This window comes from Pempheris klunzingeri, chromosome 15, assembly GCF_042242105.1.
Source record: "Pempheris klunzingeri isolate RE-2024b chromosome 15, fPemKlu1.hap1, whole genome shotgun sequence".
Classification (NCBI taxonomy): Eukaryota; Metazoa; Chordata; class Actinopteri; order Acropomatiformes; family Pempheridae; genus Pempheris; species Pempheris klunzingeri.
Window position 1 is genome coordinate 1,637,501 of NC_092026.1, and position 24,609 is coordinate 1,662,109.

General features: G+C 42.8%; 2 protein-coding genes across 2 annotated transcripts in view; both read left to right on the plus strand.

The window, feature by feature from the left end:
* Nucleotides 1-6,051, plus strand: part of tmeff1a (transmembrane protein with EGF-like and two follistatin-like domains 1a) — a 65,594-nt gene extending 59,543 nt beyond the window's left edge. Inside the window, exons 8-10 of the mRNA XM_070844626.1 lie at nucleotides 2,892-3,015; nucleotides 3,862-4,023; nucleotides 5,941-6,051. Of these exons, the coding sequence (XP_070700727.1) occupies nucleotides 2,892-3,015; nucleotides 3,862-4,023; nucleotides 5,941-6,025 (371 nt within the window). The 3' untranslated portion in view covers nucleotides 6,026-6,051. The remainder of the gene's footprint in view (nucleotides 1-2,891; nucleotides 3,016-3,861; nucleotides 4,024-5,940) is intronic.
* An 8,263-nt stretch (nucleotides 6,052-14,314) lies between these two features.
* Nucleotides 14,315-24,282, plus strand: cavin4a (caveolae associated protein 4a). Its single transcript, XM_070845254.1, has 2 exons — nucleotides 14,315-14,865; nucleotides 23,198-24,282. The coding sequence occupies exons 1-2, from the start codon at nucleotides 14,458-14,460 to the stop codon at nucleotides 23,789-23,791; spliced, it is 1,002 nt and encodes a 333-aa protein (XP_070701355.1). The 5' UTR covers nucleotides 14,315-14,457; the 3' UTR covers nucleotides 23,792-24,282.
* The last annotated feature ends 327 nt before the right edge of the window (nucleotides 24,283-24,609 follow it).

Consider the following 24,609-nt stretch of genomic DNA (forward strand, 5'->3'; position numbering starts at 1 on the left):
ACACATGTTGAATTTGGAGATGAAAGAGGAGATGAAGCAGAATCCAGAGGGTTTCATTATGTGCGGCTCACTGTGTGCATTGATATCAGCGGCTAAAGCGTCCCGGGGGGGGGATGATTCCTCCACAGCTCTGTCAGCTCCTTCACTTCCTGTTTTAACTCGGACTCAGAGACAAACAATAAGAGAGTCGGATTAAACCGCCGCATTGTGAACATCACAAACGGCGAAGGACGCGGCGACACATCTCCGACTCTAATGATGTGAGCAGAGAAAAGCTGCGTTCACAGCCGCAGCGTTCGCGTCCGTTCACGGCCTCTCTGCAGGGTTTCCACCTCTGGTTTGTCTTCCACCTCTGGTTTGACCTTCATCAGGTGAAACACAGTCTGACGGATCTCTGTGGAGCAGAACTCAAAAGAGTTCAGTTCAGTTGTGGTGGATCAAATAGTTTAGAGGAAAAACAAAGAAAACTCAAAAAACGCACTTGAAGAAATGTCTGAAATCCACAACGCATCATTTTTACACATCAGTTTGGTTGAGATCAAACAAACGAGGAAAATTTAATGAGCAGGTGCTGTTTTTTTTTACTTTTGAACGGAACCAGGCTTGATGCTAAGCTAAGCTAAGATAAGCTAACATAACCTAAGCTAAGCTAAGCTAAACGGCTGTACAGACAAGAGAGGGGTGTCAATCCTCTCCTCACTAACTCTCAGCATGAAAACAAATAAGCAAATTTCCAGCTCGTTTAACTTTTAACAAGTTAATCTGCTCTTAGAAAACCTCTAACGAACAAACGGCTCCTATGTTGACTGAAAATGTTTTTTAACATGAAATTTAAATGGGATCGATGTTATATAGAAGAAATTAATGAAACAAGTTCTGAAATAATTCAAGACTCTTTAAAATAAAAAAAAAAAAACAACCTTGTCGCTAGCCAAGGTTAGCTAGCTAGCTTAGTAGCTAACTAGCTAGCTTAGCTTGTCAGCTTGGAGTTTTTCATCTTTAAACAATAAAAATATGAATTTTGAAGTTAACAAATTATTTCAAAATGTTTTGGGTTTTTTCATTTTTAATTTAAAGCGTCTAATTCATATATGCAGCCTAATTTTGGCTACTTTGGACTTCCATATCTAAAACATAAAAATAATTTATGCTGCCTGAATTTGAATGTTCCCCTTAGATCACAATCATAAAAGAGACATCTTTAAAATTGTTGACACTGCGCCTCCAAAAATGCTCAATTATTCATCCGTATCATACATTTTTAAACTATGGAGGTTTTACATTTGTAAAACTTCACCAGAGTGTAAAACCCTTCCAGCTTATGCGCATTGAAATGTATTGAAGTCAATGGGCGCCATCTTGGAGTCTGGTATCCAGTTCCTGTGATGCATGATGGGTAGAAAAAGACGGCTGCAGTTAGTAAAGATTAAAATCTGATTTGATGCCGACATTCAGCTCATGAGTCAACAGCAGACAGTGAAAATAATGTAAAAACATTTCTGCCAGTTCGGCCTGAGAGCCGTTTACAGAAACAGCAAATGTTTGAAATCCATAAATGTCTTTTAATTTGTCAACGTGAGCCCGAAAACTAACCAAAAAAACAACAAGGATGAAAAAAGTGGGCTTTGATGAGGAGAAGAAACCATCTGGAGGAGATTTCCACCCAGCGTTTGCTGCTCAGTGATCATTTCTGTGTCACATTATAATCATGTGTCCTTAGAGGAGGAAATATGGGCTCTCCACAACATTACAGTCATTAATGTTTCTCTCTCTGAGCTCCTCTCAGGGAGGTTTTTTTTTTAATTTATTTTTTGTAGGAAAGTGCTGCAAAGATTTCCAGGATGTTAAAATGACGCATGTGATGAATGTGTAATTACAACATCACTAATGCAGCAGTAAAAGTATCGTGTTAGCGATCATCCTCTTTGTGCTGGAAGTCAGAGACCATCAGTCAGCGCTGCCGTTACCATAACAACAGCCAGCAGATGAAAAGATCACAACTTCAGTTTGGAGCTTTGCTCCTTTGTGCTCGACTCAAAACGATCCCGCAGAGAAGATTCTTCAGCGTGTTTAATATTCCCGGCCGTCTTAAAAGGTTCGATTAAGCAGCACTTTTTGGGTTTTAAATCTCCAAACTTTCCCTTTAGCCGTGCAGCCGTAAGCGGTGACCTCTGACCCCCCCCCACCCGGGGAGGCCTTCCCCGTGTCGGGGCGAGCGTTGCAGATCGCTCACTTTAATGAGCGAGCTGCAGACTGCTGGGTCGGCTCTTTCTTTGTTGCTGCAGTGAATATCAGCGAGTGTGCAGCCGAGCAGCCGACACACAGCGACCGAACCTGTTTCCTCCAACACTTCATAATTTAATCTTTAACTTCTAAATTCTAATAAATAATGATGCTAGTTTATGATGTCATGATGTTACTGTGCCATTGTTTATCTCCTTTTTCTCATTAAGACTACAGTATTGAGTTAAACTGATTTTATTGGGTCACACATCAGTATATCCACATGTTGTTTTCATTCTCCATTCAACACATTTAATATTTCTATATTATTGGTATTATATAGTGTGTGTATATTATATACAGGTACTGTCTATACAGCACATAAGTGATCTATAACACCACACTGTATGCATTAGTTCATATCATGTGTAGTAAGAACAACCATGTTGGGTTCCTGGTTTTTATGTGTTTTGAATGAACCTTAATAAAGATTCATTACTTCTGCACATATAGTTTTAGTAGTAGTAGTAGCTTTATATGCTTTAGCTAAATCTTTCTTTGTTTTTCTCTTTTTTTTTCTGTTGATGTCAGACTTCCTTTTCTTACCTGAGCTCTTCCCTCCTGCTGTAGCGTCTGACTCTCTTCTCTGTGCTGTTGTCTCCCTTCAGAAACCACAGGTCTGGACCACGGCGACGGTTTCTACGCCGGCATGCCGATCCCCTGCGCCGACAGCTACGCCGGCTTCTGTGTTCACGGGAAATGTGAGATCAAATACAACATGGCCACCTGCAGGTGAGGGAACACCTGATCGACCGCTGTTGATGGTCTGAGTGTTTCCATTTCATGAGACTTTATTCTAACGTACCAGTGTTGACGATCATTGTGATATTTAAAGAATTAAATTGGAGCACAGACGCTTAAACCGGATGTGTCTGTGGTGGCAGGAGGTCGAGCTGTGACGGCGGCTGTCAACACTTTTATTCGTAGACTTTATGAACTTATTCTAAAGTTCAGTTTTCTTTTATTTTCATCATTTTTCAGTTGTAATTTGTAAGTTTAGGCGTCAAAACTACTGGGTCAGGTTTAGGAAAGGTCGGGTAAAGTTGGGTTAAAATAATACTATGATTAGAATTTATTATTATTTTGATGATAATCTGTGAAATACAAATATAAAAAACATTAAACAGAAAATATTTCCCTTCCAACATAGTAGTTGGAAGTCTGCTACGACCCGTCCGGCGTGGACTCCTCTCTTACTTCTGTTTTTAAACCGGCACAAAAGTTTAAATATTCTCTACTTTGTGAGCCAGGCAGCCGATCACATGACGGCTTTACTACTTCCTGTTGTGATGGTGGTTGGTAGGAACAGTGGAACAGGTCTGAGCTCCACCTGTAGACTCACAGGTGGTGGTTGTGTCTTCAGGATGTTGTAAACCCAAAGTGTAGCACTGCGCCATGACTCACTCGTACTTACAGCACTGTGGCTACTCCTGGTACTACGGGAAGACTTCAGTTTGAATGAGCAGAGTCTGCACACGTTATCATCTCTAACTGTAGGTAACCTGAGGTAACTTCCTCTGTGTGTGTGTGTGTGTGTGTGTGTGTGTGTGTGTGTGTGTGTGTGTGTGTGTGTGTCAGGTGTGACGCAGGCTACAAAGGCGCTCAGTGTGACGAGCCTCAGGACTTCAACATCCTCTACGTGGTTCCCAGTGGACAGAAGCTGCACTACGTCCTCATCGCCGCCATCATCGGCGCCGTGCAGATCGCCATCATCGTCGCCGTGGTGATGTGCATCACGAGGTAAGGCGGCGTCCACCAAAAACTAAAGCCTGTCTCCAATTTAACTTCAGTTTAAGATGTTAGTACGATCACAGGACTAGTTTTTATTCAGTATGCAGACATTTAATATGTTTACCCACATTTAAGATAAAAGAATGTGATAAACAAAATGTGTTTCTGCTTAGATTAAGTGGTGTTTAAGGGGTAAAAACCCTTAAAGAGTACATGAAAAGGACTATAGATAGATAGATAGACAGTGTATATATACATATTTTACTAAAAGATATTTGAATATCTTTTAGTAAAATACTGCACAGGTTAAATAATATCTTTTTAGTTTGGCTGTAAAAAGTAAAGAAAGACATTAATTAAAAACCATAAATATTACAAAGTAAATTTATGATCAATGTTAAATTTCAGATAGAAAATTAAAGGATTCTGTGAGAGTGAGAGATGATGAAGATGATGATGATGATGAAGATGATGACCACAGTGCTTATAAATCTGTATCATGCTTTGACACATAATGAATAATTAGATTATAAACCAGATTATTGTTCTAGTTTTAGTATTTCGGGGTCACAGAGACGAACAAACTGAAACAGTCCAGACTGTGAACGCGCTGCCTGTGAACGCAGCCTCGTTGTTGAAGTGTAGGTGTGACGTCTGTCTGCAGAGGAGGGAGGATGAAGCCGCCGGTGAGCTGAGGCTTAAATCTGAGGAGACTTTAACAGGATTCCACTTGGCCTCGTTTCCGTCCTCCGAGGCAGCAGACAATCAAACATCGTCTCTCTTTGCTTCAGAGAGGAAAACACAGCCTCTCGTTTCATTAACTTATGAATAACTCTTAATAAATGTGGACGCTCCCAGAAGGGATCCCTCCGCCTCGGCAAGTTTGAGTTTGTTTGACCTTAAAGTTAAAATCTAAATTATCTGTTTTTCACCTAAAAAAGACCTCAAAACTAGATTTGGTGACACAGAAGCAAAGAGAAAAGATATTCTAGTTCCAGACTGATTATCTGTTTATGTTTCGGGCACCAGTTTGAATTATTTCAGCTTTTCATCAGAGAAGTTTTTGTCCGTTAGTTTGGCGGCTCTATACACTACAAAACCCATGAGCCTCTGCAGCCTTTGCTGTGGACATGAAGCAATTCTGAGGTGCAAATCATGAGATCACGAGCCATGGTCGGTGAATTCATCGAAAATAAACCCAGAATTTCTGAATAAATTCATTTAGGATGCAGGTTGTATTTTCCAGACACGTAATCAGACTTTGAGGTGGCTGAAATGCACCTTGGGAGTCGTAGTTTTTCAGTTTTTATGTCCACAGGCTCCTCTTACCTTTGACTTTTTTATCAAAAAAGTAAAGCATTTTCACTACAAAGCTGGATGGAAACACCCAAAATTGGGAAAAAGAACCTGCAAAAAAGTTTTTACACTTGGCTGATGTGGTAAAGTTGGCGCATCGATAAAAGCAAAACGCTATTCGACTAGATGACATTAGATTAATGTGGGTTTGGTGGCTGAATGGTTTAGTTACAGTGACTTTCACCCAACAGTAAGTTAACTTATACATATTTCACTTGTCTTTCATTATTCTCAGTTTTCAGTTTGGTTATGTTTAGGCAGCAGAAGTACCTGGTTAGGTTTAGGAAAAGATGACGGTTCTGGTCCATACAAATATAAAAGGCAGGGTGCATTAAACACATAATATTCTCTTCCCAACATACACCTGATCCTCTTTCATTAGTGCCAATAGTGTTATTGATGACTGACACCTGGGTGCAAATAGCATCTGCTTTTTGGGTTTTTTTGACGGCTTTAAGACGCCACAGAAACAAGACTAATATGACTATTCTACCTAAAATAATGCTTCTAAAGAGTCCTTCAGTCCCACTGTGAAGACGTTAATAAATCTCTCTCTCTGTGTCTCTTCAGGAAATGTCCGAAAAACAACAGAGGTCGCCGGCAAAAACAAAACCTTGGACACTTTTCCTCGGACACTAACTCCAGGATGGTATAGCCGCGTTTGATTGGGTTCTTTTTGATAAGTTTTTTCTTACGGCGTGGGAATACCATTTTTTAACAGTAGATGTGTGGTATTCGTTTTTTTTCCTCCTGGGAAACCATCGAAAAGAAGAATGAGAATATTTATTTAAGGGGCCTTATTTTCCCTCCTTGTTTGTTTTTCATTGGCGCGATTGTGGTTTTTCTTTTCTTTCTTTGCCAGTAGACCAAGTACAAGGAGCCGAAACGTCAAAACCCGCTGTCACTTTGCATCGTTACCATGTCTGCTGTCTTTAAACTGCTTCATTAGAGGTTTTGTTGATGCTTTATAAATACGGTTCCTTTGGTCAACTGGCTAACAGATTAACGTCTGCCCCTCTGAATGTGCTATTTATTGAAAATAATCATTTCTATGCCCCTCTCTGTTTTACTTTTTACTAATAACGTGCAGCTGATCACCAAATGCAGTTTGTTTTTAATTTGTTCTGATTTATAGTTTGTTATTTTTATAGGAGATGAGTGGGGGCAGCCAGTGATATAGATCAATATGTTTACACTCATTCTTTAATATGAAAGTCCTTGTAAGGCTTCACTGTGTTAAAACAAGCTCATAACTTATTATTTTAATTTTATTTACAGTAGTTTTACTTAAAGGTGCAGTGTGTAGAATTTAGCAGGGCCCGTTAGCAAAAGTGGAATATAATATTCATAATTGTGTTTTCTGTAGGGTATAATCTCCTGAAACTAAGAGTTGTTGTTTCGCCAGCCTAGAATGAACCCTTCATATCTACATAAAGGAGAGAGAGTCCCCTCTCATCAGCCCACCATGTTTCTACGGTAGCCCAGAACGGACAAACAGGGACGTTTCATGTTTTTACGTTTTGGTGGCAGCTTGAATTTGGTGTCGCGAATGCACCAGTTGAAAGACGGAGAACACGAAAGAAGAGGAACGCCATTCTGTGTAAGATCAGACTTTTTATTTCACACAAGAAAAAGCAAAGGCAGCGTGAATCCTTGTAGGCCACCGTAGGTTCAGTCTGTAACCTCACCACCAGATGCCACTAAATCCTTCACACTGGTCCTTTAAGGTTTTTACGTTAACTTTTCCTTTTAAACATTGGTTCCTTAATTCTAGTTCCTGTATATTCGCATGACTTGTGAAAACTGTGTACTGTGGTGTAGTTTAAACTTTTTAAAAGAAAAGCCGACGACCTCCTCCATCTCAGAGCCACAGAGATCCGATGGAGACGGGAATCCAAAAAGTCGGACTGATGAACGGAGGGCACTGAGGGGGAAGTAGTCGGTGTTCAAGAAAGGAATGTGTAATGTTTGGGATAACGGTCTGCTGTCTTTACCCACATCAGAAATAACACAAAAGAACACTCACCGGGGGGAAACATCGGAGTCGTTCTTCGAAAAACCACCTTCGCGTTGACGAGGAACTGAAATTCATGTTGCATCTTTGTCCGAAAATCTGGATTCAGAGGATTGTAAAGGAAGTGTGTCGGCTGGTTTGGTGTTTGAAGAACAGCCTACAAATGGAGGTCGACTCCAAATGACATTTTTATGTGATTAGAAAAGGCCTTGGTTGCTCAGACGGCTGTAATCAAGGCGTTTCTTTGAATGTGAGAGTCTTTTTTCTTATGTTTGTTTTAGTTTTGCCTTTGCTCCACAGCGAGCGAGACATTCCAAGCACAGACGACCTCTTACAGGAAACCACCAATAATCTTACAGACAATATTTGGAACATACTTAACAATACAAATATCACTTAAAGAGCCCATTTCCACATTGATCTCTCTGAATTACCACCGCTTCCCACCTAATTACACGGTGGTGGCATGTAATGTGGTAAAATTACCCACAAGGCCACTGCTCATTTCTGTGTGAAACCTAAATTTAACGTTGACTTATGTTACGTTACGTTATTTAAAGTTAACGTACATGACATAAGATGCACGAGTAACGCAGCTTTACTCGCTTACAACGTATTATGACCCAAAACATGATCTCGTCCTAAACCTAACCAAGTAGTTCTGCTGCCTAAACCTAACCAAACTGCAACTGTTTACAACCACATGTTTATTATTGCTACCATGAGGACAAAAGCCTGGTTTCTCTGGTACCCCTAGTTTCCATATGTTGTATATCATGTGTAGCGGGCTCTTAGGTACTGTAACCTTTAACACACTACGTACCACCAACATTTACTGCGGTGTTGAGAGGTTGTGGTAGTTCTGTGAGATCATTTCCTCCTGCTGTGCACACCGGACACAGGCCCTGCAGACATTAGTTGTGTGCAGCTCACTCGCTATCATTAAAATCTCTTATTAATGTTGCAAAGTCTCACATAAAAACAGTAAAGACAGACGATACTGTATGTAGAAAGTCACATGACAGTAGACCAAAAACGGCAACGACTTTCAGATTCAGTTAAACAACGACAGTAAAAGTATGTCGACAGGAACTTTACATCCAGTGAATGACGACGCCTTGTCTCTGCTGTTCCCTGTAACACAATCTGTTTGTTATATTCTGTATGTCCAGTTTTGTGCTTTTTGCATCGAAGCCTCGTAGTTTCCTTGCAAACTGACAAATTGTCTTGTTCTTAAGTGTTTAAAGTCCACTTCCTAACCCACCTCAGCACGCTCAGTCTGACATCTTTGTTTGCCTCTGATCAGCTTTTTCACATTATTTAATGATACATTTGAGCAAACCAATCACTGTAAGCCAAACTACCAAGTAGGGGTCCATCAATCACGCCAGCACACCGTCCTCACACTACGCCAAAGCCTCAAAAACACCCAAGTGTGACTAACTGCATTGATGCCAAGTCGCTGCTCGATTTACCAACATCACGTTTCACCACGCTAGCTAGCATAGCATCAGCTAGCTAAGTAACACACTTATGGGGAGACAGAAGAGGAGCAGGAGTTGTGAAAGGAAAGCATTTGATTGGTTGACGCTTCCCGTGTCATTGGAGCACTGAAAAAAGTCGAGGCTAGCTTAACTTTTTCGTAGCGCCGTCGTGTGAAGACGGCGGCCAGGCGTCCGTTTGTAGCGTCGTGATTTGTTTGGCATAACAGCTGTGACCGTGAAGTAACTTATGATGCAGCTGTATATTTGTTGATGTTCAGCATTCAGGAGTTTGGAGAGATTATCATCTGTGTTTTGTGTCTGGCTGCTTTGGATGCTTGTATGGATGAAAGTGTTTTCCAGCAGTAGTTAAATCTCAGTGTCACCTGGGAGTATTGGATATTCTTGAATTGTTGGCGATATTCACAGTAGCACTATGAACTAAATCTACTTGTGAAAAGTGACAAATATCAGCTGTCATTCATTGATTTAAGAAAGTAAAGATGATTTGCTCCAACAACAGAAACACACATCTGACCAAAAAAACAATGATGTTATGTTAAGGATGTTCTTCTTTCTCTGATGTTCACACTTCAGTGGTATTTTCTGAATCAGGACCTTGTAGGGCGATTAACTATGCATTAACTCTACTGCCATTTACTCCACGTTGAAACTTTTGGAAGAGGAACTGAACCTGAGACTGCAAAAGGAAAAAGAGAAGTAGTTTCCAGTAGTTTGAGGACAACGAATGGTAAAAGATAACTGCTCAGACAAGTAGCTAAAGGGGCCCACAGCATTGTAGCGGTGAAGTTTGGACCAAAACCAGTAACTTTCATAGGAAATACCAGGAAAAGATAAAGATCTAGTTTGGCTTTGATCAGATTGACCAACAGCAAACTATGCTGACGTTTAAAGGTGACCGTTCAAACAGAGTGTAGCACTATCTCGCCATAACGCTATTCTGTTGGAGTTTTAACTGCTTGATGCTACAAATAACTCTTCAATTACTGTGTTGTGTGATTAGCTAGCTAGCTAGCTTCCTGGCCTGTTGTCGCTGCTATTGTGGCTATCCCGTGAGGTCGAGGATGGTGGTCTTTGTTCTGTTGATCTATTTGTGGACTCTCATGTGACTGTTGAGTCCAATCCTTTGGCTTTCAGGACAGCTTGTACAAGATGGCCGATCGGGCCTTGGTAGCCGCTGCATCTCTTCCGTTTTCTTTTCATTCTGCACATCAGTTGGCTTCAAATGTTGCGGTTACTTATTGTTCAGTTAGCTAGCTAGCTTCCTGGTATTAACTAAGCTACTAGCTCACAGCTGGCTAGCCCTAGCATGCACCCAGGTAGCTATCACATTACTCACTTTTCACAGTCGTTCACCCCACAAGCAGCCATAAACTTCCAACAAGGCCTATTTCATTCCTAACTGTGCAGTGCCACCTTTATCACCACCTACCAGGGACTAAATCCGGTACGCCTAATTTGCCAGAATGAGTGATACCCCCAAACCGGCCCAAATACACTGGTCCCACTCATGGACAACAGCTAGCACAGGTGCTGATCTGGCAGCCATTTCTGGGCACGTTTGGTCCTGCGGAGCCAGAAGTGCACCAACACCAACTTTTAGCTCACACTAGTTTAAATTATAGTCGAAAGCTGTTAAGATAATGTTATAATTTGTTAGAAAAAGTATTCATTAAGAAGATTAAAAATGGTTTAGAAAACATCACTTAGCCACGTAGCTCGCTGGCTAACGAACCACGGGGGAGGATATTATAATAAAATTCAACTTCTAGCAAGCAATTCACATTCACAGTGATCCTCTGTAATACTTTGTGTACATGTCTAATAGAGGCAACGTGCCATTTAACGTACTCGATTCAGTAGGGAGGGACACCAGCTTTCTGCTTTTTTCTTGTGCTTCTTTCTCGGCGTGTTTCTGTAGAGGAGGAGCTGAAACTCTGAGGCTGTGCTGAGGTCCAAAATGTGAGTTCAGGGAGGTTTGTATGTTTCTAATCATTATTTTCAGTTTTTCTGTAACGTCTTAGTCTACGTCTACAGGTCGTAGGTCAGCCCCGCCCCCCGCCCCCCCTGAGCAACGTGTTTCTACTTGTTGTCGACCATCGCAGCCGTGACTTCTCTAAATGTGACTAGAATGTGTTTGACATGTTAATATTCTGCATGTAGACTTTGAGAGGCTATTTTTGGTCTCTGCCAAAATAAAAAGGAAATGTTTTTTTAATGTACACTCGGCTGCTGATGTTCCTTTTTTTATCGGTTTGTCCTGTGAGGATTCTTTTCTTTACTTCTTCTGACACTTCGCAGCGTATTTCACTTCCTGTGACGGATCAATGATGTTTTGATGATTGAGACGACCTGTGTGATCGGACACAAGAGACTCACACTAAACACTTCTTTGTTTTTGCTCCACAGAGACGATGTGTCCTAATTCCATACTAAATACTAACATTGTGCAGCGTCTCGTGTTGACAGAGAACTATTTACAAGTGTAGTTGTGATTATATCAGCCCTCTTAGAAAAAGCTGTTCGATTTACGTAGCCTGGCCGGTTTTTATAAACTCATGATCTTGAAATAGTGCCAAGATAACAGCTTTGTAGTAGCTGCAAATCCTGATCCTGTGCCGTGACATTAATGCTGTCAGTTTGTCCTTGCCCCCCCCCCCTGCACAGTTTTAATGCTGCTGTGGAGCTTCACACGTTTCTTTGGGTAACTGCACATAAAAAGAGACAAAGAGCTCATAAAGTCACTTCCAGCCTCTGCTCAGCCAGCTTCTGCAGCTCAAAGCCACCTGTTAGTCTTTCATAATCTCAAACACATCATTTTGGAAAAATACCGACACGATCCCGACAGTTTATGGTGCTCAGAGTAGTGAGACATCCCCCCAGAGCTTAAACTGATTAATGTAAAGCATCATAAAGGCTCTTTTAAAAGATCTTACAGACCAAAACAAGTAGTTGGTTGATAAATCAGTGAATCCTAAGATAGTAAAACTGTTCTAATAATGTAAAAGCTCCTTACATGTAAACTTTCCCTCCCTCAGATTTCTGAAATGTGAGTTTCTGCTTTTTATATTTATATTATCTTCAGGTTTTGGAGTCTGGTCAGACAAAACTTTGCATTACAATATTTTTTAAATCTCATGTTATTTCAGTTCATTGTCAGCAAGCTAATTTCTCTCCACATAAAGAGGCTTTGGGACTCTTTATGTGAGGACAGGTGAGGTGGAGCGTGGCCCCGCCCACCTACCAGAGGGGAGGAGCTACACCATTAATTGATGCTGCCGTTTAATTAAAGAAGGCAGAACCGGAGCAGAGGTCACCGCCTCGCCACATGAAAGTAATCCAATGTGTGTGTCGTACATTTGAACATGGGGCAGAGCCTCAGGCACGCTACCCCGGGTAAATATAGAGTTATAGAGCGGAGGTGGGGGTGGGGGGGGTGACTCAGGGGCAGGAGCAGCTGCTGGCTTCAGTCGAACAGATTCAGCAATCAGTCAAGTCCAAACTACCACCGTGTAAAAAAACACCCCTCATCATCCAACATTCATTCATTAAAGCGTCCCTGAAGTCGTCCCTCCTTCATAGACTGGACATGTCAGGGTGGGGGGGTTCACACGGAGCACCACTGAATTCAATAGGATATACAGATAATTTATCACAAAGCAGTTCATGAAGACAAAACACCTGAAGACGCAATATCAGTATCTATCTGTGTTAATGTCTTATTATCTAAAAACATGAAGGTTTCATAGGTTTTAGTCAGTGTTAAAGGGGCAGTCTGTAGGATTTAGCATGATCCTTTGGCAGAAGTGGAATATAATATCTATAATTATGTTTTCAGCAGTGTATGATCACTGCTCTTCAGCCATGTTGCACCACCATGTTTCTACAGTCGCCCAGAATCATGTCATGCTTTTACTTTTTAGTGGCAGTTTGAATTTGGAGGTAAATCAGTGGTTGCTGATGTTGGCTGACGATGTGGTGTTATCAGAAGTTTGAGAACCCAAGTTTTGACAAATAGAGGATCATTCTCAGTATTTACCTGAAGGCCACTGTAGTTTGTCCTCCTAAGGGACGACTTCTCAAGGGCGCTGATGCTCTTTTCAAGTGAAGCCTGCCACTAAAAGTAAAGTCATGCGATGTCTCAAATATTAGCTGCTAACTTTGCAGAAACAAGGCTAACATGAAGACAAGCTGATAGAAGAGCGTTAGCCGGAACAACACAACCTCACTAATCATCACATGCTGTGTTTGTCCATGTCGTGCTGTGATTTAGGTCAGCGTATATAATATGAATGTGTGGACTGAAGATGCACCTGTATGAAACATAGACGAGCAGGAACAGGAGAGAGACGGACAGACGACGAGAGGAGCTCCTGGTGAGATCAGATGTCAGCTAGTTCACAGCCAATGCTAATGTTAATGCTAATGTTTGCTCACTGGCTGTTTGGGGGCGAATAAACACAAACTAGCGGTCAAACTCACAGAGCTAAATCAGGGAGAACGTTTTAATGGTGAAAGCACTGTTTTACTGGCCTCTGTTCACTCCTTCAGGCTGCTGATGTCCCTCTAAAGTCTGATATCACTGCGTGGGAGGAAGTCATGAAAGCCTATCCTGGCAGACCTCAGGCCCGGCTGTAAGCGAGGGCCTGTGCTATTTTTAACACGTTCGTCTGTGTATTTATGGGCAACACATTGTCAGCACATAGATGACAAAGCAAGTTCATGACTTTGCACTACAGACCAACAATTGGTCACTCTACTGAAGACAGCCTCTCACCTGAGACACCTACTGTACACTTAGCAGACAAGTAACGCTCAGAATCAGTAAGTCCTCCTGTGCAGTGGCTCTTCAGAGGAGTGAGTGTTAAAATAGTGTCACTCTGACACTCCTCTTGCTCTGGAATTGCCAGTCGTCTCTATAAAGAGCCTCAGATCTCAGTCAGAGTCAATGTTTGGACTCTGCTGCCCAGGGGAAAGTAAAAAGGGCAGCGCTGCAATGTTTAATCCCCCAAAACATTCCAGCACTGTGTAATCAGACCAGACAACTGTGGCTTCTTTGCATCTTTCACTGCAGAGCTGCAGGATGACTCCTAAGCTGCTGCTGATGAACATGTTTAGCAGCTGCTAGCCTCAACATATGTGCAAATAACGGAAAATTAAGAATCAGTGTCACAAAGCAGAGCAGGACCTGGACGGGGATTTCCATCACCCTCCGTCCCAAAATGTCTGAGTGTCGCCTTACAAAGAGGTTTTATTTTTAGCAGCAGGGGTTCGTGTGAGCATTGCCGCTCCCCTCTGAGTTTACCGCCTGGCCCACGTCCTGATGAGGGCTGAATTCAGGTTCCCTTTGGATCCTGAAGCCTTTTTTAAAAAGGGGTAGGTGGAGTTTGCCCTCTCTCCTGTCCCCAGTCCTGAGTTTGGGTCACAGTGGTTGGGTGTTGCCATTTTCCTGGCTGGTAACTCCAACACTTCTGGTCCCCTTCCCCAAACTACACCACACATCTGCAACTTCTAAGCAAGTGCCAAACAAACTCGAAGTCAGAGATCTTCCCCATTCATTGAAACACAGCGATGGATCAGCACAAGTATCGCTCGGCCGGCGTCCAGGAGAAGCTGGAGATCATCGGGGTGGAGGACGAGGCCGGGAACCCCATCAGCGCCCTGACCATCCTGTCTCTGCTGGAGCGCGTGGCCGGCATCATCGACAACGTCCAGTCCTGCCAGCAGCGCATGGAGGAGCGTCAGCTGGAGCTGGAGAACAACATCAAGACCATCCAGGGCGACGTCCTCAAACTGGCCAAGGACCACACCGACACCAGCGGCACGGTGGAGAAGCTCCTGCAGAAGACCCGCAAGGTCAGCGCCAACGTCAAGGAGGTCCGGGCGCGTGTCGAGAAGCAAAACGTTCGAGTCAAGAAGGTTGAAACCACGCAGGACGAGCTGCTCACACGCAACAAGTTCCGCGTCGTCATCTATCAGGTAGGCGGAGGTTTGGGTGGAAGTGTTTTAGAAATGTCAAGATGGTTTTGATGAACATTTTTCTCCAGACTTAGAGGTGACCAACAATAACTTAGACTGGAAGTTTTCAAATTCAAAAACTTTATACAGTATTTCTGTGTGTGGAAACAATGAATTTATCGATCAATCGCAGTGGTCCTGTCTACAGATTAGTTGTTAAAATCCAGTGAAAATGTGTGTGATGTGTGAGATAGTGCTATTTTTATAAGATGAACATCTTTCCTTCCGACTTTTGGACTATTTTTAGATACTTTTCTTTATTTAACAAGAGTCCCAGAAGGAGGCATATGGACAGAGTCACACAAAGACACTGAGTGGACAAATACAGTGGAGAAGTGACAGTAACAAACATACAGATATACAAATATTTAGTTTCTGGACATTCTGGGATACGAAGCATCTGAAGATCCTCCGAGAAATGACGCATCATCACCAGCGTCCAGGTTTCTGTTTATGAGGAACTGGAGAGTAATTAAGTTAAGTATCAAAAATAAAAGTGGATTCCTTCCTCGGTGCCAAGCAGCCAGATCTGGACTCAGATGAGCTCGGGCTCATTTCATCAGGCGGTGGACGCAGTGAGAGGCCGAGTGGGGATGCGTGGAAATGAAGGGTGGTTTCAGTGCAGCGCTTTAAGAGCCCTCGACTCCGTAACATTTGCAATTTGTAGAAAAGCCTCCTCGTTATGTTGAGAGGAAACATGTCAATCAAACGACCCTAATCAGGTCAGGTGAAAACAAGATGATTCACCGTTTCAGGGCTTCTGAGCCTAAAAAATCTACATTTGCATGAAGAAATGTTCCCTTTGAGTCGTCTCTCAGCACGAAGGCTTGAGAAATAAACCAAACAAGGTGTCTTATCTCCAAACAGACACACGACGCGTCCTTTAGAAGTGCAAAGAGACGGAGAATACTTTGAGCCGGCCGTCGTTGTCGGAGATGGACAGACTTTATAATAGCATTAAATTGGAGCGCTGTGGGATTTTGCGTGGAGGCAGCCGGTCAGATGACAGACAGGAAAAAGACGTCTCTCTGAACTCAGAGGACTTTTAACGGTGATCAAAGAGTCTCCGTTCATGGCTGCAGGCCGAATGAGAGCAGCTTTGGTCGGACAAGAGGAGAACGGCGTCAGGCTCTGAGCTGCAGTCCGTCAGAGGCCTCAGCAGCCCGTGACCATAATAATCTGATCTGATAGGATTGATTATGAATGGATCTGTTAACTCGCTCCACTAAAGCACAATAAAAGCTCGATAGGAGAACATTTCCTCTCCTCTGATTCTGCCTTTGATGTTTCACTTCACATGGTTCATATCCGCCAATAAATTCCCGATTATTCAAATGATCACAGACTAGCAGTGAACCTGGGGAGGGATCCCACTCCACTTCCCCAGTTCTCTTGATTATTATTTATTATCTCCGTCACCGATGGAAAAAAGTATCAGGATCCTTTAATCAGTATAATGTAACTCTGAAGTACTTATACTTGGTTATTTCCATTTCATACTACTTTATACATGCATATACATGTAGTTACTAGTACAATAAGTACTTTTACTGTAATACTCCAAGTACATATTGCTGTCAGTACATTTGTGCTTTAAGTGAAGTGAAGTGAGGAACTTTTACTTGAGAGTATTTTTACACAGCTGTACTAAATAAAAGACATGAGTACTTGTTCCACTGCTGCCTTTACTAGTAAAAGTATTGATACTACACTGTGAAAATACTCTACAAGTAAAAGTCCTGCATCTCAAATGTTACCTAAGTAAACGTAGGTATCATCAGCAAACTGTACTAAAAGTAATGAAGTACTGAAATGGTGTTATTTACACCTGATGGCTGTGGATTAATGCTCCTGATGCACTGATGTGTTCGTGTTTCATTTTACTGCTGTAGATGTTTATTGTTGAGCTCATTCGAACTACTTTATATAGCGTGGGGTAGTTTGATCTGCAGCAGTGCATCATGGGATATAAGAACATTGTATGTTTGTGGCACCGCTGTCCTGTAAGTAGATGTAAAAAAAAAAAAATGTGTAAAATGGAAATACTCAAGTAAAGTACCTCAGATTTGTACTTCAGTTCAGTAAGTGAGTAAATGTACTTTGTCACGTCACCAAGAATTAATGCAAATTTATTAGGAAACATTTGAGGCGTTAAGCAAATGAAAATAAAAGCAAAATACTGCTAATTTTACACCAAGTAGCACCATAATATTAAGGGATGATTTGTAATTAAAGGACACGAACCTTCGTGGATCTGCAGAAACAGAATGTCTTCATTTCTACACTGAATAGTTTTGCTCCTGATATTTAGTGAGTTGTACATTTGGACACTTAACTTTTAATGAATCCTTAAAATACAACCTCAAACATTTTCCGCAGTAGGTTTTAAGAGGTTGAACCTAAATTTGAGGTTAAATAATGGTTAAATTAGTAGATTATAAATTTTAAAGAGGAAAAACAGAGTCAGTAAATTCCAAGAAACATCTTCCACAATTTTCACATTAATTGAAACATTATGGATAATCTGTTAAAAATACCTTAATGTATTATAATCTAATCATTTATCCATTAATCATCCCCTTACAAAGACCATAATTACATCATCATCAATGCATAAATTAATAGAGTTTTAGGGTTCAGATTCACTTTAATGGCGACTGGACAGTTTTCTCGACATTCACACATTTAAATTACATTTTCATTCAGTTTCCTCTCAAACTTTTCCTCTGAGGACGCCGACGATGCTTCAGACCGTCCTGACAGCGAGTCAGAGCTGAGCACTCGTCTTCACGTGGTTCTCGCTGCTAGCTGGGGATGCTGTCCTCGTTAGCGTCCAGGCTTCAGAATATAACCAGGCCGCTATGTGCTGCTAACAGCTGCTGTGGATCCGTGACACAGGGACCTATTCTGGGACCTCAGCAGGGACACGCTATAAACTGCTGTCAACCAGAATCGGGCTCTGACATGGCAGCTTACAACAGGGGTCAATATATAGAAAAAAAGCGGCGGTGTCAATCATCCTGACCCAGAGCCAGAAGGACCGCCCCTTAAAACACAACGCTGACATTTATTTAACCTTAGAAAGGTGTTAAAGGTAAGATATCATTAAACAGCTGCTGATTTACTCACCCAGCAAACACAGAGCAACACGATCGTCCCACTGGAGTCATGTTTGTGTCCGTTGGACGGGTCTCAGTAAATATTCATTTTAGCTCTGGTTTAGATCTAGTATTCTCTTTAGAGCCACGACTTTTTAGCCCATGTTTGTTAACATTTTGGTAAATTGGCACAATCAAAAGTGTGATGAATTAGCCATCAGCAGCTCTAATTCAACACACTTTTGATTGTCCACCGACGTTGAGACAGCTATCACCAGATTAGTTTGAAAACTTAAAACAGTGATGATTCTCAGGGAAGTTCTGCAGTTATAAGGAGCGCCTTTATTCTAAGTGGATTTATGGAGGTTTGTTGTGGATGCACATCGAACATAGTGATAATCTCAGGAAGTGAAAGTCACACTGAATCATATTAATTATGTCTCATGTCTGTGTGTTGAGGTTTTACTGAGTTATGGCTCTGAGAAGCGTCCGTCCATCCATCTGTCCGTCTATCCGTCTGTCTGTCCAGACGGCAGCAGAGGAACTTGCACCAAACTAATTCTGGTTTAAAAGTTTGTTTTGTCCGTCTTTGTAAAAACCTGCCGTGCTTTTGTTGCTCTATGTTCAGTGACGGCTGAGAAAGAAGTGCAGGCTTGACTCACAGGCTTCCTGCTGATCTGAGTTGTCAACATTTAGGGAGCAGAAGTAAAAACCTGAGTGAACACAGAGGGAAACCACATCAAAGTGCCCGTCATCCTTAAGGACCTGATGGCAAACGAGCAGACACCTTTATTGTCCATCGACAGGCTCCATATGTGGTAACCACCAGATTTAATGGGCAGTTAAAGGTGTAATATGAAAGCTGCGTGTTGGCGCTCGTGTGGTTAAAGCAGCGCCGCAGACTCTCAACATGTCCTGTCAAAGACTTGTACAGCTCTGCGTGTTGTTTCTGTCGCTGCGTCAGGACCGATGACGACCATTTAAAATGAGTTCTGAACTAAAATGAATTAGAAAAGGTCAAGTGAGACTGTTTGGAAGGTTTCTACAACAACAACAACAGACTAGCAGGACAATATGACTTTGGTAGAATAGTAAATAATCTTATGACTTCATAGACTGTGTAGAAGTATTCAGATCAAAGTACTGATACTACAGCATATAACGAGGGAAATGTAGTTAAAGTATTAAAGTAAAAGCACTCTGTGTACTATTATAGATTCTATCAGTAGATTATCATTCTTCATTATTGATGGAAAAGCAGGATTTTAAAGTTGGAGCTCATTTTGAACTATTTATTATCAAAGTGCAGCTGCTGGTTGTTTCCTCCATCAGTCCACTGATGGTTTGGTTTGTAAATCTGGTGAAAGTAGTGAGAGATGTAGTCACAATGATCCAAAGTGGCTCCTTCACCAAGCTTTCTGGGTCCAATCAACAGTCTAAAGCTCATTATCATTAAAGGAAAATACCACTATTCTAGTTCGTAGAACAAAGGAGTTGCTGTTGTACCTTCTTCCTTCATTTCTAACCCAAAATATGTTTAAAACAAACAGAGTAAAACACCAGAATGACTCTTTAGAGACAGATTCAGATGATTCAAAACATTCAGAGCAAATCTTCACAAGAGAGAAGCTGCAACCAGGAAATGTTTAGAGTCGATTGTATGTGGATAATATGTTTTATTTGACTTGATATACTTTATTTTATTTAACCTGTAAAGCTGTCAGATGAATGTAGAGCAGTAAATATTTACTTTGTGGTGGAGGAGAAAGAAAAGACAAGTACAAGTACCTAGAATGTGTACTTGTACAAATATTGATCATTTACAGTTCATAGAAATGAAATGAGATTGTTGTGCTTGGACTGCTCTGCTTGTCTGTTTGTATGCAGTACTATATCTAAAAGTACTGTAATATTTATTTGGAGTAGGATTTATGAGGTATAAATATGTGATCTGTTATCTTAGCCATAATAAACAGCATGAATAATTCAGTAAATCAATAGCTCAGATCATGATCATGATTCATCCACTGCTTCATTGAATCATGTGGACTAATAACTAAACCAAGAGGTCAGATAACAGCTGGGGGGGGGGGCAGTGAGTAAATTTAGCTTTACAGTAGCTCATGCTAGCCGTGGCTATCCCAGCGTCGGCGATGGCGGCCCACAGATTACCAGACCGGATTCTGGTCACGGCGGTTTGGGGTTATGTTGGTGTGTCTGAGCTCTTTGTGTGTCGGTCTGCCGGGTCCAGGTTTAGCTCTCTCTCCGTCCCGCTGCCTGCAGAGGAGACAGTCCCAGTGTTGAGTTTCCTCATGACTGATGTGCTGTCGGTTATTCTGAGGCCTCCGTTCATCTCCTAATATAGAGCTTCAGCTGCGGTCATTTAACCAGGAAGCAACAGGCGGTTTGTTAGAGACGACGGCCGCCGCCGGCTGAATAATGAAGGCTGGGACAGTAATAAGAAAAAGATAAATGGCTGCTGGTTTCCACCCAGGGCCGCTCCGCCTCGGCTGTTCTTCTCTGCGCCGGACATCAGAGGACAGTGTGTAATATTAGAGGAGTTAATGGTTTTCAGTTTGTCATATTTCTGCTGCGTGGCAATGAGTTTATGAGTTAAACTTCCCACCGGCATAAATACAATTAAGACAAGAGGTCACACCGCTGACGGAGAGCGACGCCACCACGGTGCACAACATCTTCAGCAGCTTCTGGAAACACTGCAGCACAAATGTTTGATTTCCAGAAATGATGCTGGAAAACAATCTTCCTGCACACACAACAGTGCAAAACAGCTTGTTGTCATCAGCTGATGGTCATTCACCAGCTCTTGGGCTGTTGTTTCATTGAATAACTGACAGGAACAATAAAATGATGACTGTTATTCTGTTGTTATGTCGGTGATTCAACTGAAACAACAGCCGACAGGCCTGGAGACGCTGTATGTGCTGATTCTGACCGTGAAAACTGTTGGCGCAGCACAGTTCCTGCCCAGCCCGTTACCACGACGACCATTACAATAACACTGAAGACGTCGGTTAGCCATGATAGCTAAGAGCTAATGCTAACTGCCGATTAAAACATGTTTCTAGCCAAAAGAAGAACACGGCAGTCGTGACACATAACCTGCTAACACACAATATGTGTTATGGAGACATTAAAGAGGTAACGGTGCCCTCTGGTGGCCTAAAAGAGTATTACAATAACAAACACACCTGTCTGTGTCACCTGTCTTCAGTCCCAAACACACAGTTTAGATCAGACTTAGACTTTTTTTTCTCGTTTGTGTCTCAGAGCTTCCGTAAGAGTGTGTGTGTGTGTGTGTGTGTGTGTGTGTATGTGTGTGTGTGTTGAACATAATGAACATGTTTGTAAAAACCAAAGTGTCTCTGCTGCCGGTCTGTTGTCGGTCTCGGTTCGAGAGCTTGTTATTCCACGCGTTGACCCACATTCCCTGCCGGTGTAATTATTGTGTCATTCACAGTGTCTGGACGCGCTCCGGTGACTCCTCCCTGATTAATGAGTGTGATCGTCGCAGGTGGCCGCAGTTTAATTAGGATTAATTGGCTCTCACATCCAAAGTCACCTGTAGGGCGCAGCAGGTGGAGCAGCCCGGGGAGGAGGCTGCTGCTGGAGCCGCTCTGTTTGAGTCATCGTGTGATTCTCAACATCACTGTGACGCTCTAAAAAATGTATCTGCTGATTCACAGTGTGAGTCATTGTTGTGTTTGTACGGTTTGGCCACGATGTGACAGCCTGGTGCTCGTCCTGGGGGGTTTGGTATTTGGCCTGATGGTGGCGCCATGTACATCACACTATGAAGCCTCAAGTTTGGTTTTATGGACGTCGCCATCTTGGTTTCATGGTTGTCACCATCTGAAACCTAAAGTTGTTCTACAAAGGCCTCTTCTGATTCGTCAGGTTTAGACAGGACCCTCCTCTGATTGGTCAGGTTTAGACAGGACCCTCCTCTGATTGGTCAGTGACCCTCTTCCTGGTGTATCTTCCTCTAAATGGACCATCACTGACTACATGAACGTCCTGCTGTGCTGAAGAAGACAGTAAACTAGAGACTGAGAGCAGAAACTGTTCACTGAGCTGATAAATCAGGAGAGAAGTCTCCTCATTTCCTCATTGACTTCCATGCAATCAGACTTCTGTTTGGAGCCGGTGGAGTCGCCCCCTGCTGGACACTAGAGAGGATGCAGCTTTAAGTCTCCTCCGCACTAGCTTCACTTTTCAGACCTGTAAGTTACTTCCACTTTTTTTTAAGACTGTCTGAAGGTGGTGTTGGTGGAAGTCAAAGGTTCACCAAATATTTTCCTATGAGTTCATCCTGAAGGGATCATGAATGTCTGAATGAGACTGATCCAATAGTTGTATTCTGCCCACGGCTGAAACCAAATCATTATTATTGGCGGCCATCTTTAGTTTCAGGTGTTGTTGCTGCCGGCAGCTTCCTGTCTGAACGAGTCTCAGTTTCTCCTCATCTGTAAAAAATAGAAAAACTTGATCTCATGAAGAAACCAGCATGTTGGAGGCGAGAGGCAGCGGGTCCGGACTGCCAGAGTCCCTCAGAGGAAGATCAGGTTTTCTATCTGGACCTGCATCAATGAGCAGCGCAGCAGTTTATCCATAATGGATAGAGGAGACGGACGAGCGGACGGATATCAGTTTCATCTCCAGAGCAGTAAATGAAGACAAGTGCAGTGTGATATTTTATTGACAGACACATGGGCCCAAAACTTTAAAGATCAAGCCACATGCACGATGAGCAGGAAGATTCAGGAGAAGAAAAATCCAGCACAACTCGACTTTAAAGGGTTCTCTGCCACTTTTTTTTAAAATCCCCTTGTTGTCAGACAGTTTCTTCTCTGTGAGATAAGTTTAACCTAGTGTAGCACACAGAGGTGGAGACGCCCACTTATTCTCTATATTGTGACATAATGAAATCTACTTTTTAGAGATAAAATACTGCGACAATAAGGTCTGTTTTGGCTAATTCAACCATTTGAATCTTGAGAAATCAATCTGTTTCATCAAACTGAAGCCAAAATCATATAAGAATCCGACATCACCTCAGATCAGCCCTGACCGTTGATTGAACGGTGGCCTAATGATATAAAACAGTACACGGCGTGTTGTCTTCTTACTGTGTTAATGGACCTGGACTCTTTTCTTTCTGTCGTCCTCTGTAGGGTGAGACCGAGATCCCATCAGTGGCCGTCACCAAGTCTCCCAAAGGAGTTGGCCTGGACGGGCTGGAGGTGGAGCCCGACTCCTACGACGTCCCTCCCGACCTCTCCTCCGACGAGGAGTACCTGAGCGTGGAGGAGGCCGACCCCTCACGAGCCGCCCGCATCAAGAAATCAGTGGCAAAGAGCACAGAGACCCTGAAGGCCGCCTTCTCCAAGGAGAACATGAGCAAAACCAAAGACAGCCTGGGCACCAAGTTCCACAACCTGGGCGAGAAGGTTCTGCCGACCGAGCGGAGGGACAAGATGCACCAGGCCGGTGAGCGGCTGAAGCAGTCCGGCGAGCGGCTGAAGGAGAACATCGCCAAGAAGGCTCCGAGCAAAGAGACCTTCCGCATCAAGCTGAAGAAGGAGAGGGCCGTCGCGGAGGGCCAGGAGGGCGCCGAGGCCGAGGCCGACCCCGCGCTGCACGACGAGGCGGAGCCGGCGGCGCACCCAGGGGTCGCCTACACCGAGGTCGCCCTGGAAACCAAGAGGGAAGGGCCCGTGGAGGAGGCCGGCGCCACCCGGATAGGAGAGGAGGATTACAGGAAGTAGATCAGACGTCAGGTCAGACGGCGCTGACGCGAAGAGGAGGCGGGACGCTGGAGAAAGCTGGTGATGCCCAGGATGAAAGAGAAGGTCTGTGATTGGTCGACACTGATGATGGACGTGAAAGTATTGAAACAGATGAGATGAGTACGTTTACAGCAACGACTCATCAGGATCCGAACTGATTTATTAAATCTATTTCAGGGTGTTAACTCGAGTCAGGTTACTTTATCACATGTTATTATCTGTTTTTAACAATTATATGATTTAAACAACTCGACGCGAACGTGAGAATCTTTATTTCAGACGCACTGAGACAAAAATCAGGTTTTGACTCATTTTAAAATTGAAATGAAACTGTTAACAGGGTCAAAGTGCAGCTGAGGTTTGTTTGCACGAGACTGTCTGGATGGAAAAGAGAAGGATGATGATGATGATGATGATCTGAAGTTCATGTATTGATCTTTTATCTGGACATATAAAGTTGTACATACTGCCTGAAGTGGGTGGGTGGGGGGTGGGGGGGGTGAAATCTGGTCTGAGCAGGCCTCAGCTGGTCTCTGAGGAACCTGGTGGGAGAGGAAATAAAATAACATGGATTAAAAATCAGACTGGTTTCTGAAGGCAGAACAGTCGCTGCACTGAAGCTGCACCAGGCAAAGATGCATTTCACCTTATTTTGGAACTTAATTACCCCGAAATTCAATGAGGCAGAATCAGTAAACTGTGATGGTTCATGCCGTGTTGATTTAAGGTGGAATAAACGCTGGACTGAAGCTTATCTGGAGCAACATATTGTTAGACGTCACCATATTAACGTTAAA